Below are 16,106 nucleotides of genomic sequence, written 5' to 3' on the forward strand. Positions count from 1 at the left end.
GATCAAAGAGCTCAAAGCCAGAAGAGACCTGTTAGATTAACTTGCACATACCCGATACAATCTCTGAGCTGTATGTGCCAGTGAGCTGAATGAGCGGCCAGTGAGCCTACTGAACAAGGCTAGGCGTTGTCGCAGGACAGAGCCCCTCCTGTGTGCCATTTTCTAATGCTCTGTCCTGGTTTCAGCTGGGATGGAGTTAACTTTCTTCCTAGTAGCTGGTATAGTGCTGTGTTTTGGATTTAGTATGAGAATAATATTGATAACACACTGATGTTTCGGCTGTTGCTAAGCGGTGTTTACCCTAGTCAAGGACTTTTCAGCTCCCCATGCTCTGCCAGGTGCACAAGAAGCTGGGAGGGGGCACAGCCAAGATGGTTGATCCAAACCGACCAAAGGGCTGTTCCATACCATATGGTGTCATGTTCAGTATAGAAACTGGGGGGAGTTGGCTGGGGGACAGCGATCGCTGCTCGGGGACTGGCTGGGCATCGGTTGGCGGCTGGTCAGTGGTTGTATCACTCGTTTTTTTTTCCCTTGGGTTTTGTTCCTCTCTCGCTCTCTTGTTGTTTTCCTTCTCATTACAAATTATTATTTTGTTGTTGTTGTTGTTGTTCCAATTATTAAACTGTTCTTATCTCAACCCATGAGTTTTCTTACTTTTGCTCTTCCAATTCTCTCCCCCATCCCACCGGGGGGGAGGGTGAGCGAGCGGCTGTGGGGTACTTAATTGCCGACTGGGGTTAAACCACAACACGCACACTGTAATGTACTAATTCCTACTGCACGGAGCCGGGACCATCTCTGAGCTTCTGCAATACAAGCTACTGCATTCAGTACTTTGCCAGCAGGTGTCAAAAGAATATGACTGACCAGACATCCTGGAACAGTACCTGTACTTCAAACAGAAGACAATTAAGATACCTGACATGAAGTTGTTTTGCTGTTTGAACAAAACAGGATGGATCAGTTTCTTTAAGCACTTCTTGAGCATATCCTACAAGACCATTATTTTCCAGGAGCCCTTGATATTCTTCTGCTTGTGCTTGCAATTTTTCCAGCCTTAAATTCTTAGAAGTTTCAATTGCCCTAAGAGCTGCAGCTTTCTTCTCTTCCAGGACATGAGATAATTTCTCAAAACTGTGAGATGCTTCTTCTTTAGCTCTTTCACTGTTGCACTAGGAGGGAACAAAAGACATTTTAGACAGATTCCACAGCACTGTGGACTGTGTACAGAAACATACTTAAGGTTGTTGAAGATAGCAATCTAGTCATCTGTTTGACAGACAAGACTAATGAGCTTTGTGATGCTCTTCAGCACTAAAAATACAATCAACGCTGCGCCCAAGCTAGTAAGCATTTACTAGCTTAAGTATTCCTCTCATTACCTCTTGAGTTACGCAGGGCATTTGTCCAAACAGCTCATGGAGAAGCACTGTGGAAGGAGGTCAGTCTCTACAGCCTTCCTGCCCAAGAGCTAGGTGCTCTTCCATCTTCCCCGATCACCCTGAACTGGGGTTCCAGCCCAGTTTCTCACACATGCTCTCAGAACCGTAGTGCCACCTCTCACTAGTGCCCGGATAAAAGGAACTACAAAGCACGGAGACAGACCGCATCAAGATACGGGCAGGGCCAGGAGCTCCTGCAATTTCTGTCATCGTGTTTTTCGGCTTGTACGGGAGCATGCCCCCGGCTCTGACTCTTCTGCAGGGAGATTTTGCCCTTAATTCTGACTTTACTGCAACATCCTCAAGGTAAACAGACAGTGTAAATTGTGCAGCACCATTAATATACAAGAGCTGTAAGTCTAACCCACCTCTCTTCGGTTAAGGTATCAAATAAACTTTATTTCAATTAAATTTAAGGCAGCACCCAAAACTTAAATTCCCTCTGTATATTGCCCAAATTTCCCACACTGTCAGGACTAGGTCCTACTGTGTGTGATTCAGGACTAACAAGCTGTACAGAAATTGTTTTACTGGGTAACTGAAAAAAACAAAAGAATTTGAAACGCTTCACTGAAAAAAGTTCAAGTCCCTGCTGTGTCCCTGCAAGGGCCATCCCCAAACAAGCCACAAGCCACTCTTACCTCTGTTTCTTTCAGCAGCAGATCCAGCTGTGTGATGTGAGCTTTCACCTGGCTCTCCTTACTGATGAGGTACTCAATATCTTTTGAAAGCTTCTCCTGTTAAAATAAAACAGCCAGTTGGCAGAATAAGAGTATCCCGCCCAAACTGACAACCAGCACAGGCAGGTCATCCAGCTAGTGCTGGGTTTATCTCGTTACAAGGACAACAGCCTGCCACCAGTTATGAACAGCAACCCCTCGGAGAACTGCTGGGAGGGCTGCGATGACTGCACAGGGACATCTCGCCGCTGCTGTGAGCAGGACGGGGGGCACGGCCGCTAAGGACAAGAGGTAGCAGCCTCAGCTGGCTCATTCCTCCCCAGCCACAGGCGTCACCCTCTCTGAGGCTAGGAGCATGAGGCTTCAGGATGTTACTAAAACTTGCAGAAAATCCCTGTTAGTTATTAACTCATTTGTAGTAAGATTTGCTAGAAAAATGAGTGCTTCAAAGCACGAAATTATGAGTGTCTCTGCACGTCCTTAGTTGCAAGAGTTAACAGCTGTACAGGAAAAGCCTTGCAAACAGGCGGGGAGGCCAAAGAGCACAAGGCAGGCTGGTCTGGTCTTTTTTTTTTTTTTCCCTGTGAGCAAGAGAGGAAGAAAAGGAAGAAGAGGAGGTAGCAGCAATCAATTTTTAGTAACAAAGCAATGTTTACAAGTCTTCCCTGTTGTACTGTCCTTAGGGAATTAACAGCTATTCATAAACATATAAGGCCCCAACAGATACTTCAGATGCAAATTTTGCAGGAGTGCTTCTAAGTATCAGCTAACCCAAGCCACGAGAACACTTATCTGAACATCCAGGAGTAAAAGCTAGATTGTGAAGTATTAACTGCTTAAGCCTTCTGCATTGGTCAGTACTGCTGTACAGTTTGCTAAAATAAGGGGGGAGCACTTTTAAGGGGTTATGTTTCAAGACTCAGAAAATATAGTTTAGTTTCTCAGAAGTGTGCTAGGTCATACTAATATATACATTAACAGATGTTGCACAATAGCATGCCCCATGACTAGTTCAGTGTCCTCTACGCACATGTCCTGGCATCCTGCCAGAGGGAGTTTGCCCTTACACCAGACTCTCAGTACTCTTCCCCTTCTTAAGGCCAGCTCCAACAATATTTACTTTTACCTTCAGGGTTTTGTAGGCAGTGCTCATGGTTGTTACTCTGTGGTTTGCATGACATCCACCCAGTTTACAAAGATGACAAACAGGCCTTCTGCAGATTTCACAGTACATGTTTACCCTCTCCATTTCATGTTCTGGACACATCAAAATCTGAAAAAAAAGAGAGCGGAGAGAAAGCGGGTGTACTTCCAAAAACTGAGGTGCTCAACAAACCATCAAAACACCCAATCCTCCCACAGCAGCGTCCAATTCCGTCACTGGTTTTTTTATACTCAGTTTATCTTCCACCTTTTATATTTGTCCTCGCCAGTGAAAGCCAGCAGATGAACACACAGTTTCACAAGGTTTACAGGGAGTAAACCTGTAGCAACGTCTGTGTACACACCAAGTAGCCTCCATACTGCAATCAACCCTTTTGCTAATCCCTGAAGTTGTCTGCGTGCCTCACGCTCCCTACACTCCTGGTTCCGAGCTGTAAATGCAATACATAACACACCAACCCTGTTAAATTTAACCGTGCCCATGCCAGCATCTCAGCTCTCTCTTGAAACGGCTACGAACTGTTTCTTAAAGCAGGAGTTGACATAACGCTGCAATGATTTAAGTCTCAGCTAGACTCGGATCAGCCACAGAGCCATTGCTCTTGGAGCAACAACTGAAATGCAGCCGCCACCACCAGTCACAGTCAGTTTCAAGACAAAAGGCTGCAGTGTTTCAATTTTTCTGTCTGACTCCAATTACAAGTTGTTCATGCTGAGCGCTAATTCCAGTATCAGCTTAAACAGCATTGCGAAAAAGCCAGTGCTCACTAAAAATCATCTTTCAAAAACTGAACATGTTGAAATAACTGCTCGAAGAGGAAAAGAAAGTGCTGCTCAACTCCAAGCTCAAGCAACAGATAAAACCACCTAAAAGGCCGGGGGGGCGGGGGGGAGGGGGGAGAGGAGTAGGGGGTGGTGGTAAAAAAACAAAAATCCTTTGGCTCATTCCAGAGCACTCATTCCAGACAGTATTTGGGTCCGTCTGCTCCGTGTTACCAAAGAGCAGCTCTTGAGAAAGCTTTTCAGTTTCATGTCAAGGAGAAGAACAAGACAGCAGTGCCAACAGTCAAGCTTTAAAAGTATCATCTTTTAACACACACACACACATGTACACACACACAAGGACAGGAAAGGGCACAAAAATAGAAAATTGTGAGTAGCATAAATATGGATACACTAAGCTAAAATTGCAGACCATCTCCGAAACCAACTCTCAGGCCCCAAATGTTATCTTAGGCTATGGTGAAAAGGCAAAAGTCATGTCTCACTAGCGCCTTGGTACGTAAGACTGTCATATTCTGCATAAGCAGAATATGCGATAAGCTACCCTGTTGTCATTGGCTGCTGGATTTTAAAAAGAAAAAAAAAAAAAAGAAAGAAGAAACTTTCAGGAAAATCAGCAGTGCAGGCAGTCACCTCCAAAAACTGCAGTCATGCTGTTAGTCTGTGGAAATAATTTTTCCACAGCAGTGCACTGTCACACCTAAGAGAAACCATGTATTTTTTACTCATCTCCTCGTATAAGCAAGAATTACAGCCTGCAAGCTAGAGACAGATGAGGTCAGCAGGTTACCTTGTCTAGTTCTCTCAAAATTCAAGAACAATCAGCCCAGTATGTGCTTCTCCCATCCCCACCACACACGTTACAAAGTGCTCTCCAGTCTGGTTGTAAATTGAAGTGATGACTGGGAACGTTGTTTAGGAGACCAGCAAATGCTCCATGCATTCAGTTCAGTGCAATTAACACTGCAGTGCAATGAAAAATGCACTTTTCTTCCTTCATATTAAGCTCAAACAGTCCTCAAAAAAGTCTCTATAAGAGCACAGTAAAGATCAGTTTTACTGTTGTTGGGAAGTTTTTCTACAAGTAGATGTACCTATAGTTGATTTAACTGTACTATGTTTTTTCTCTTTTGTTTTTTCTTTTTTTAAACAGTACATGTCTCCACATATAATTTAAAAAAGCTAAACCCCCCACACACACACACACTTGATACATCAAGGTCAGAATGATCTAAACCACTTCTCTCCTTTTTGTTCTGCTTCAACAGATTTCAGCTACTGACTTTAAACCCAAATTCAGTCTGCACGTAGTATAACAATATGTGTACTTTAGGAGTACACAAGGATCACAAGATGCCTTTGGTATTTTTAAGTAGCAACGTTGCAGCAGTGAGGGTTTAGATACCATAGAGGCAAAGTTTTTAAGGAGCTGTACAGCATTTTAGATCAAGAGCTGGAAGACAGCATGCAATCTTTTACCTTACTCGTTTATCCAATAAAGCGACATTTCACAAAGATAGCTGTGCGCTAGCGCATTTCAAGCACATCAAGCACATGCTTGTTCTTAACTGGAATAAATGTATTAGACTCAAGAAAAATGGCACTAAGTGGACTTCTGGATGTTCACTATCTGCCAGCTTGCTAACTTTTGAGGCTCAAATTTTTCCAGCCTCAGAAAGAAGGTACATCACCAGACAAGAGCTTCTTATGCACTGCACATTAATCAAATGTACTTAATTTAATTAAAATTAACCAAGACTCCTTGAACATCAGCATTTCCGATATCTGTAGGACCTACAGCGAGGTCACCGGCCACAGGCACGCAGCAAGTGCTGGGACATTAAGACCTACTGTAGTCCTTGGTTAGAGAGACGGCAGCTGTGACAGTTCCTCCCATCGTGTAACTGAAACTCAGTAAGGCACCGCCATCTTCTGCACCGCGCTTAGCAGGAGAAACAAAGGTAACCGCACTTCGCAATCCCTCCTTTTGTCTGAATGCAGCAGCAGCAGCAGCAGTGTGTAAAGTAGAAAACTTGCCATCACATTTTTCTCTTACGCTATAACTAAAAAAATAACAGGGTGTAGTAACAACGGAGACCTGAACTCCACCCTTTGCTACTGCTAGATGCAAGGAAGGAGGAGAGAGAGAGAGGATGCTTTGTGATGGATCAAGTTCAGGCACCAAACATCCGAATGGAACCTGCCTTAAGGGGACGGGGGTGGGGGGAGGTCAGTTGTGTTGGTTGTTTGATGTTTACCACACACAGGCATCCTCCTTGACCCGACTTTTAAAGAAATGCACTGCCATTCTAGATGTGCAAGATCATTAAGTCTTACTGAAAAAAGAAAAAAAAAGACCCAAATCACAAATAACACAATCCATTCCCCAAAGTAAAAAATCCTTATTTTTAGGGTCCCCTTCAAATAAGTTCTCAATGTCGTCTTCAACAACAACCACTTCAGCATCAACAAGAACAAAAGCTTATGATTCACTCAATAAATAACAGCAATAGTCAATAAAGCAACAATGGTCCTAAAAAGCAACTACTGCTGCACAGAGATATCTGAAGCTATATGCAATCTGTAAGATAGGATATACTTACCTTAGGTCTGAAGTTGGTGGTTGGTCCTACATACTCATGCTGGGCTTTCACAGTTCCCCAGGGATGGTGTATTTTGAAGCATTCATTGCAATAGCTTGCACTGCAGTCCATGCAGCTCTTCGTGGACTCTTGAGGTGGAGGTTTGCAGAAATCACACATGATAGCAATGGCTGCCCTGGCTGCCTGTCTGTATCTTTCCACAATGGTTTCCAACGTGAAGTTGCGAAATAAGCCATTGATGCCACGTTCTCCAAGATCAATATCCCGCTGGCAACCCGGACAAGGAAATAGACTTGATCTAGGAGTCAGTGAATTACGTTTTCTGCCTGTGTAGACACCAAATCCTGATTTAGGAGGAGCATAAACAGAAGAGGTTTAGATTTTAAAGGGAGAAGCACAGGAATTTATGAACCAATTCCAAACTATGGTAGCACATCGTCCAAACCAGTACAATACCAATCCATATGCGGTCTGCCAAGCCAAAGAGAATACATTTGCCATGACAAGGTAGTGTCATGTCTGAGTCCAGGGGGCATTGTAAACTACTACTCTAAAACTTAATTCTTTATTAAGATTAATTTAGCTGTTCCAATCCTATCTTCTTCATCTAGTTTTGGATGCACTCAAGCTGCAGCCTTTCAAAATACTAAACACAAAACCTTCTGGAAACTCATTGGTTTTAGGCTAAGTAGCTGCCCACAGAGAGAGCAACAGCTTCCTAATGTAATCAAGTGAAAGATGCTTATTCACAGAGTGAGACTAGGTATTCCCAAACAAATACGGCCAACTTCAAGGTCCCTGAAGTTTGCTTTGTCTGCGTCAAACTTATCTGGCTCATCCGAAGAGGCATCATAAAAAAATAAAGAGGAAAACAAGAGAACTAGATATTACCAGTACGAAATCTCAGCCAAACTATTTAGTCAATATATGCAGAGGCTGACTTGGCCCTTGCTACATGGCCTTAATAAAGGAGGGCTGCTAAGTGAGCCCCGCACACCAAAGGGGATGCTGAGATGCTTATGCCCGAGAGATTCCTCTCCCCTGAACTGGGGAACCACAGATCTGCACGGTTACACAGGGTATGTCTCTCTCTTTTCATTTCAAAAGGGGACAACAGAGAAGCTGCACTCCTACCAAACAGCTATGCACAGATTTCCCCTCCTCTCCAAAAGAAAGTGATCAAAGGCTCAAGTAAAGCCACGAGCCTTTGGAGCCCGTTCAAGGGGATGGCTCACACAGACCCAAAAGCTATTTACCTGGTAAAGTTCTTGAGGCTATCAAACAGGGAGTGCATCCCCATGTCTCCCTCATGAACCCACAGCACACAACTATCAAAAAGCAGTCCTTTACATATTTCTGAAGCAAGTGTTTAGGCTTAACATGTATCCTCTCAGCTTCCTCTTACAAAGAAACAAAAAAACATCCTCTGTAGCTGGAGCGTGGGTTTAAGATCCCTTTGAGAGGACTGCACGTTGGTGTAACTAACAAATTTGTAAATGGAGGTATGACTTAAAGCTGAATTCTCAGTGTTGAAATTGGTTCTTCAGAAAGGGAAATTTGTTCTCATCTGTATTTAGTCAGTATGTGCCCATCAGAAACGTTGATGCTTCATTTCTTTTTGAAGTGTCCTTTGATGCTATCCAAAAGACACTTGCCTTGTGCCCCTCTCCTGCGCCTGCTTCGCCCAACAATCCAAAACCTCCCTTCTATCGTGCCCTTTGCAGTATCTTTACAAAAACCAAACCAACACTCCTATAAGGAACTAGTTCCTTTAAAAATCTTTGAAATGTGGTCCATGGTAGTTACACATGACCGTCAGCTAAGAAGCCACAACTAGAGCGTAAGTAAGTGTGTACAAGCTAGCAGTCTCAAACTCAGCTGGTCTCATGCCCTTCTGTACGTTCTGAGCAGAACAACTACACTGCATTTACAGAACAGTATGGGTGACACAGGGCACCGGTATACAACTCTCTGGTTAAGGGAAGCAGAGATTTTTTTTTTTTTTCTGATTTTTTTTTTTTTAGTACTTACTTGAAGTGAATTAATTACCCAAACTGCACGTCCTGCAGTACCTGTAACTTGGCATACACAGCAACACACACATGCAATGCACAGCAAGAGCAGTGAAAGGCAAACTGTATTTCCAATGTATGCTCCAAGCTAGCACTGCACACAGGAACACAGAGAGATCTTCTACACAGACTTCTACAATGGCCTAAACAAAAAGATGATTTTGCATGCAGTGCCATGCAGTCAACAGCTACAGAAAGGGATCCAGAGTACTTACATTTGCTAAACCTAAGAAAATAATGACACAGTGTCGTATGTACAGGGACTGCCTACAAGCAGTACGCTAGAGCAGAGAGCAAGCAATGACAAAGCAAGGTAACAAGAAAAAAAATATGGTGCAGTGGTCAAGTTTAAAAATACAATCTGAAATTCGTATCCAGTAGCATGCTTTTGAAGTCTGGCCCAAGCGGCTCCAATGTGGAAGGGGTGTTTGTTTAACTCAAAGGTGAGTTCAGCTGCATCCCAATGGAGGCCTTTCATTCTGCCCGTGGTGGACCGAAATGAGACTGTCATCACGAGCCATGCTCTGCGAAGTCTGGTGACACTCTGCTTACGGAAAGCAAGCCAGTATCAAGGAAGTCCTGAGCACCTTCAGATGTCTCATCCCTTTTCACTGACAGCACTCTAAGAGCCTAGGGTTGTTTTTCTCCACTGTTTTAAACCCTGGAAATTTACTTGCTAAGCTTCTTGGCGTGCTCTGCCACTTCAGTACCTGAAGTTACGGAAACATTCTCTTTTTGCCTAGCGAGTGTTAAAATATTAATGTGCAGTAAGAATTAGTCTGCTTTCTGCTTATAGGATTTCTACACTTGTATTTTAAAAAGAAAGCATTGATGAAGAGATAAATTACTTGGAGCACTATCCTTCCCACCTATCTTGTGTTCAGTTTGCTAAAACCAAATTCTGCTTCTATTAAAAAAAAAAACAAAAAAACCCAAAAAACTGCAAAAAAACAAAGCAGCAAAACCCATGGATTTTGTAGTCATATTAGATGTGCGGCTCAGAGAAACTTAGGTTCTCCCCATATTCTCTTTTACACTTTGCCAATCCGGTTTACAACAAACAAGTATGTATTTTGTGAAGTATTAGAGATCATCACAAGAAATTTTCCACTGTGGTTTGTAAACAGACTGCTCCACTTTCAATGAATAGCTCAATCAATAACTAAAAAATTAGCGCAACATATGCTCATGCTCAGACTCCAAGCTCACAAATATTAGGATACAGACTGCAAAGACTCAAGTCAAAGAGCAATCTTAAGTATGTCTTTTGAAGACAATGTTTATAATACCCTCTTCCCAAGGAGAGGTACCAACACTTGAAATGTTGAAAAGCCCAACCTGCAGCTGATGGTTTGCAAAGAGATAAGACATCTTGAAGATAAAATTGTGTTTTCCAAGTAAAGAGTATCACCAGAATTCTATGGTTATGGAAGACATGGAAGTTTAATGTGTGAGAGTTTAAAAAAATAAAGATTTTAAAAGTCAACTGGATTCTCATAAAAGTTTTTAAAAAAATATAAATGTATATTGCCAGCCCCCCCCCAACTCAGTTAATGCTTTTGGACAGATTCTTAGGAAGAAAGAAAAGAATAAAAAACGTGAGAGAGGTCAGTAGCTGCTAAATGTAATTTGCAGATACTTTAATCTTCCCCAAATCAAAGGTGCTTTCTGCAAAAAGAGCACATAAGGACAGCTTTCCAAGAGCTCTGACAGTGTCCTACGGTATGTTTGTTTTATGGCACTTTCAGTCTTCAGCTGAGGCAATTTAAACTTCCCCTTCCCGTTAGCTGCTTCGTCCTCCACCAAGTGTGAAATTCAGATTTGTGTTTAGCTCAGTTCATGTCTTTCTTGAAGGACAGAATATTTCTATGGATTGCTCATGTGCCTGCCAGCATTATGGCAACATAGATGGAGCCTTGGGGTTTTTCAGAGCATCACATCAAAAAAAGAAATATTTATGTTAACAAGCCCACACAGTGGCTCAGACTAGCTCAGTTTTGGAAATTAGATGTACTTAAAACAAAGAGGCATTGGCTATCCTCACACCTGCCTGTGTCACTAAGCACACCAAACATTACAAGCGTATCAATTTAAAATATGTAGTTTTCCTCATATATTCATGTGCCATGCTGAATTGCCAGAACCAGAACTTCCTACTCAGATCAACATGGTGTAAATTTCAATCTGCTTCTTTATCAAATTAAGCAGGCTCAGATACAATGAAGAATCGGTATTACCTTCCATTTAAAAGTGATGGCCAACCATGACCTCTAAATGTTACAAAGATCAATCTAATAATTACACTTCATTACCAGTAAGACAGCAGTTTTACTGAAATTTGAGCACATAAACTCTTGAAAATTAAAAAGTGAGGGGGTTAAGGGGTGACTGTTGTGTTTTTGTTTTAAAAGGAAGAGAGAACGTGCATTTTTGCACCCATCAATGTATGTTCAGTCATGCATACACATAAGAAAAAAAATATAATCCAACCCTTAACTGAATTCCAGTCCAGTTGACCTTTAAGTCAGTGTTAAACAGAATGAAAAGCTTTCCTTATAGAAGTCATTTGCTGTACCTTTGCTCACTGCAAAAGCCATTTTGTGGACTTGACCACTGACAAAAAGCTATATGCTAACCAACAATATTTAACTCGAGATCTAAATGCTAGACTATCTCTAGCCAATACAAGAAGGGAAGCATTTCTACCTCTCCACCCAAAAGACCTCCTCTGTGAGGCTGCGAACAATGAACAGAAAGCTGTTTAGAAATCAAAAAATGAGATATACCATTGGTTTACAATGGTTCAAATGAAAAGCATCAACTCTTTTCTCTCCTGTGGATGTTAAACTACTGCAGGGCTGAAAGGCAAGAATGTTTAACTTCTGAGCACATAAAACAACTGTAGTATTTAAGCAGAACAGAAAAACGGAGAAAGAAGAGACTGGGGGGGTGCAGGGAGAGATATTTCAGACATTCAGTTTCTGCATCATCCATCAGTGCTGCACAAGTGTCAACATAACCACATTACATGCTTTAATTACACCAACATTGTAATTACGCTAACATCACAGAAAATGGATTAGCAATAAGAAATATCCTTTATTTTCTTTTTATATGCAGCATAATTTTTTAATCAAAAATTATTTTATGTACAACATAAACAGTGGAGTTTTTTTAAATGAACACATTAGATTTTAAGAAGCACACGCACTCTATTTCAACTGCAAAATAAAAGAGTTCTACCAGTTCCAGCCTTTTTACCTCAAGATAAATTGTATTTCTAAATGCAAGCTGTGTGTGCACAACAAATACAGAACGCGGACCAGTTCCTTCTGGCATCTCAAGAATTTAAATGCCAAAATCATTTTAAATAGATGATACTCCTCATGGAGATAGCAGGGATTCCTTAAGTGAAAAAAAAAAAAAGAAAAAACCCACAGCGGGAGGAAGGTGTTGTATACATTTGCAAATACGGCAACAATGTCTTGACAGTGACATGCCCTGCACAAGCCTACCAGAAATTCTAGTGGTTTTCTGTTATACATCTGAGGCCGCAGTTTGGATGTTTTCTTGTACGTTTTCTCTCTTGCGGAGCTGTTTTATTACAAATTCCCCTAAGGATCACAAAACTAATTAAGCAAGGCAATGCGCAGTATGGGTACTTCAGATGCAAGACGAGAATTGTACAAATTTAAGTTGCAAACTGGCTGAACATTACTGATACCAAGCGTCTGAGAGCAAATCTCACACCCCACATAGCAATGCAGCTATAACGCCTGTAACATTATAAGCAAAGACAGTATAACCTGAATATCCAAATGTATTCTTTAAAGCTCCCATTTCCATATGCTTTTCATTTTGTAAATTTGAACTGTCTGAGATTGTAATTTTCCTGTGACATGCATCTGCCCAACGCTCTTTGGGGGGAAGGGGTGGAAGCCCATTATTTCCAAGTCTCAACACTATCTTGCTACTCATCAAACAGGTATGAAGTTTTTAGGAAAGCACTCATCTCCTTCTACTAGCAGCTCAGATGAGGAGATAACACACACAACTTCCCATTAGTTTGCTGGGATGGTGGCAGACTGCTGTGGATTTAAAGATTACAACCCCTGCAACAACTTGAGTGCATATATCTCGGGCGGGGGGGGGCAAGAGTACCAAGAACGGGTCCTTCTTGCCCTGTCATTAAGGGCACAAGGAAGCAGTAACGCTGAGCCTTGCAAGAAAGGCAGCCAACAACTATGGCAGCACTGCAAACTGAACTCTGCAAATCTAGTAGTAATTAAACATCAGGTTCCCAAGGGAGCTCTTCCGCCTCCGTGCACAGGGCGGACTGTGCCACGGCACCGTGTGCGGGCTGCATCGTGCTAGACCGCTGTTTCTACTGCCCGACAGAGAGCAAGCTGGAGGGCAGCTTTTGATGGGAGATAGAGGATTACCTCCTCGCTGACGCTGCCGAAGAGAGCCTGGGGGGGCTGCTCCCCAAACGCAGCCTGTCCAATACTCCCACCCTTTGCAAGCCACAGTTCCCACAGGGTGGTCGCCCACCACGCGCCCGCCAGTCCCCACGCACCCCACCTGGCGCTCCGACGTCCACGTTGTGTTGTAAAAACATAAAGTGGACAGCTGCAGCAGAAACCGGTGACTGCTTCAGTCCATGCATACAATGCCATGCCAGAACATTGCTTGCTGAGGAAAAAAGGGAATGACTTGGATTTGGGAGAGGGCAGTCACCAGTGGGCTCTCTTCATTCAAACTTCACGTAACACTGCAGTTAGAGGGGGCTTAGAAAGCAGCTGAAATGTATGTATGTAGAGCTAAACAGTGACTGTGGGACTGTGCACCCCATATCCAGAAAACAGGACCGTAATGAAGATTACTAGCCATTTGGTTTGGGGATTCCCTCAAATCATGTAAGCCTCAACCTGCCAAGCTACAGCAAATGCAGCATTCGCTTACCAAACTGATTTGAAAGAGCACCAGTCGCAATGGCTCAGGAGTTGTTTAAAAGAAGCGGCTGAAATAAAACATTTGAACTTTGAAACCAGGAAAGGGGAGGATGAATGCTAGTAACATATGAAATGCAAGATACAGTTTTCGGGTTTGTCTTGTGGGTGACTCTTCCAGAGCCCTGCAGACTGTGGTTTTAAAGTGGATAATTATGTCAGAAGGAAGCCTAAAAGCCAAGATGAGGTTTCTTTCAAGAAGTGTAACGTGCACAAAGTACTTTCGATGTATCTGTGTAAAAGCAGATCAATTCATCCATGGATTACAGACAGCTGTAAGAATCTTTCTAGTGTGATATCACAAAGAGCACGAGGAATCCTACAGCTAAGTGCTCCTCAAAGCTTCGAGCAGACTGCACTGGAAGAGACTGTTAGTGCGGTCTTCTTACAGTCATCTGTCCTCCAGTTCTGCAACCGTGCAATGATCATCATCTATGGAAAATGATTTATTGTAAGCATAATGAAATGGGTAGGACAGAACTATGATTTGCAAAGTCGGCAGAAGCTCAAAAGGAAGTTGGAACTACTGAATTTAGGCTGGCCGAAACCTGAGAGAACGACCTCAACAGCACTACTGACAGGCAATAAAATTGCTGAAATCTGCATCTCGACGCTACTGAACATGATGCCATTGCATCTCGATGTTAACTGAAATACAGGAATAAACAAACACAATGGTTACAAAGATTTACAGGATGCCACAAAGACAAATCTATTATATATGAAATAAAGTGTATTATCCTTAAAAACGTTCCCATTGTTCTTGCCACAGAATGAACAAGACTTGCACTACCCCTAAGTCATCTCTTTAACTGCGTCAGGAGTACTGGGAAGACATTTTACCAATGCAGATACCATTCAGCTCAAGTCAGTCGAACACATAAAATTAGGAAAACATGCAAAAATTCTGATACATACCTGATCTACTAATCCTGTCAATTCTGTCCATGCTAGAAGAAGAGATTTTAATTCGAGGGCTACTCTGATTTGAGGATTCAGAGCCTCCATCAGCAAAAGAGTCTTCAAACGCAAAGAGTATTTCTTTCACACATTTGTGACAGACATTGTGCTGGCAAGGAAGGATCAGTGGATGGGTAAATAATTCCTTGCATGCTGGGCAGATGAGCTCTCTTTCAATACCCTTAATGGTAACCTTCATGGCAGAAAAAGGGAAAAACAAGTGTAAGCACAGAAAACATGAGCCAGGAAGACTTACTGCACAGCTGTATGTCACCAAACCCCAGCTCTGTAGAATAACCGTTGTGCACAGTTTTAGCTGGTTTGAGGCACCTCTGGTTAATACTGCAAACCAATCTCAATTAACATGTGTGAAAGCACTGACAACACTCATTTCAACGGGATCGAACACTGCCACCAGGCAAACTCGGTTCGTCTTTAGGTCATGTCTGCATTGCAGAGGAGGAAAGGAGAGGAGGGGAGTAGTCCCAATTCCACTTAAGGACCTAGTGAAACGAAAGCCACCATACTTCTTAACAATAGGAATCCCTACGTTTAACTCAGCTTGCTCGCTCGCTTTTCAAGAAGGGGGGGAAGGAATTGTCAGACTGGTCAAACAACAGGCTTCCCTGCCGTGTAATCCACATGTAAGGACTGAAAGTGCCTTGACTTCATGAGGCTAAGGGTTCGAGTCAGGGACATCGTTTATTTATTTATTTACTGCACAAAGCGCAGCCCGTGGATCTGTGCAGCTCTTCGGTATTTAATGACCCCACAGCCATCTGGCACGGCGCTCCGAGGCCGGAGTATCTGCTGGGAAAGCCAACGGCAAGCGACACCCCGGCGAAGCATCAAGTGGCGAGCGCAGACACCGGCTGCCCGGCGCCCGCTCACCCCCGCCTGGCTTTTCACCGTTCAGCCCGCCGCGAGATGAGGCCGATTTCGCTTCCGCGCCGCCGGCAGCCTTCCCCCTGCGCGCACCCAGCCCCGTCCGAAGACCTCCGTGCCAGCCCTGCCCGCCGCCGCCGCGCCGCGGAGCTGCCGCCGCCGCCGCCGCTCCCACCCCCGACCCACCGCCTCCCCCGGAGCGCAAGCCGCAACAGCGGAGCGCAAGCCGCAACAGCGGAGGGGACGACAGACCCCGACCCGGCGGACCCGGCGGACCCGGCGGCCGCGTCCCCCGGCTTGCCCCCGCGCTCACCGGGCTCTCCAGCCGATCGCCCTCCATCCCCACGCCTGCTCCGCCGCAGCGGCTGCCAGCCCGGCGGGGCGGCGTCCGGCCGAAGGGCGGGCGGCCGGGGGGAGTGCCGTCCGCCGGGCGGGGCCAGCGCCGGCGCCCAGCGCACAATGGCGAGGGGCGCGGCACCGGGCACCGGCGGCGCGGCGCGGGGGC

General features: G+C 44.0%; 1 protein-coding gene across 4 annotated transcripts in view; it reads right to left on the reverse strand.

Annotated features, from left to right (window-relative positions):
* The window catches only part of TRIM36 (tripartite motif containing 36), a 32,059-nt gene that overhangs the window by 8,067 nt on the left and 7,886 nt on the right, over positions 1 to 16,106 (reverse strand). The window contains exons 1-6 of one of the 4 annotated variants that reach the window (XM_075527351.1): positions 15,915 to 16,096; positions 14,675 to 14,909; positions 6,676 to 7,001; positions 3,252 to 3,398; positions 2,087 to 2,182; positions 922 to 1,175 (exon numbers count right to left, since the gene is read on the reverse strand). In XM_075527351.1, coding sequence (XP_075383466.1) covers positions 922 to 1,175; positions 2,087 to 2,182; positions 3,252 to 3,398; positions 6,676 to 7,001; positions 14,675 to 14,909; positions 15,915 to 15,941 — 1,085 coding nt within the window. In that variant the 5' untranslated portion in view covers positions 15,942 to 16,096. Of the gene's footprint in view, positions 1 to 921; positions 1,176 to 2,086; positions 2,183 to 3,251; positions 3,399 to 6,675; positions 7,020 to 14,674; positions 14,910 to 15,914; positions 16,097 to 16,106 lie in introns of those variants that run through there. The other 3 variants (XM_075527350.1, XM_075527349.1, XM_075527348.1) reach the window with 3 other exon arrangements.

Source organism: Mycteria americana, chromosome Z, assembly GCF_035582795.1.
Source record: "Mycteria americana isolate JAX WOST 10 ecotype Jacksonville Zoo and Gardens chromosome Z, USCA_MyAme_1.0, whole genome shotgun sequence".
NCBI lineage: Eukaryota > Metazoa > Chordata > Aves > Ciconiiformes > Ciconiidae > Mycteria > Mycteria americana.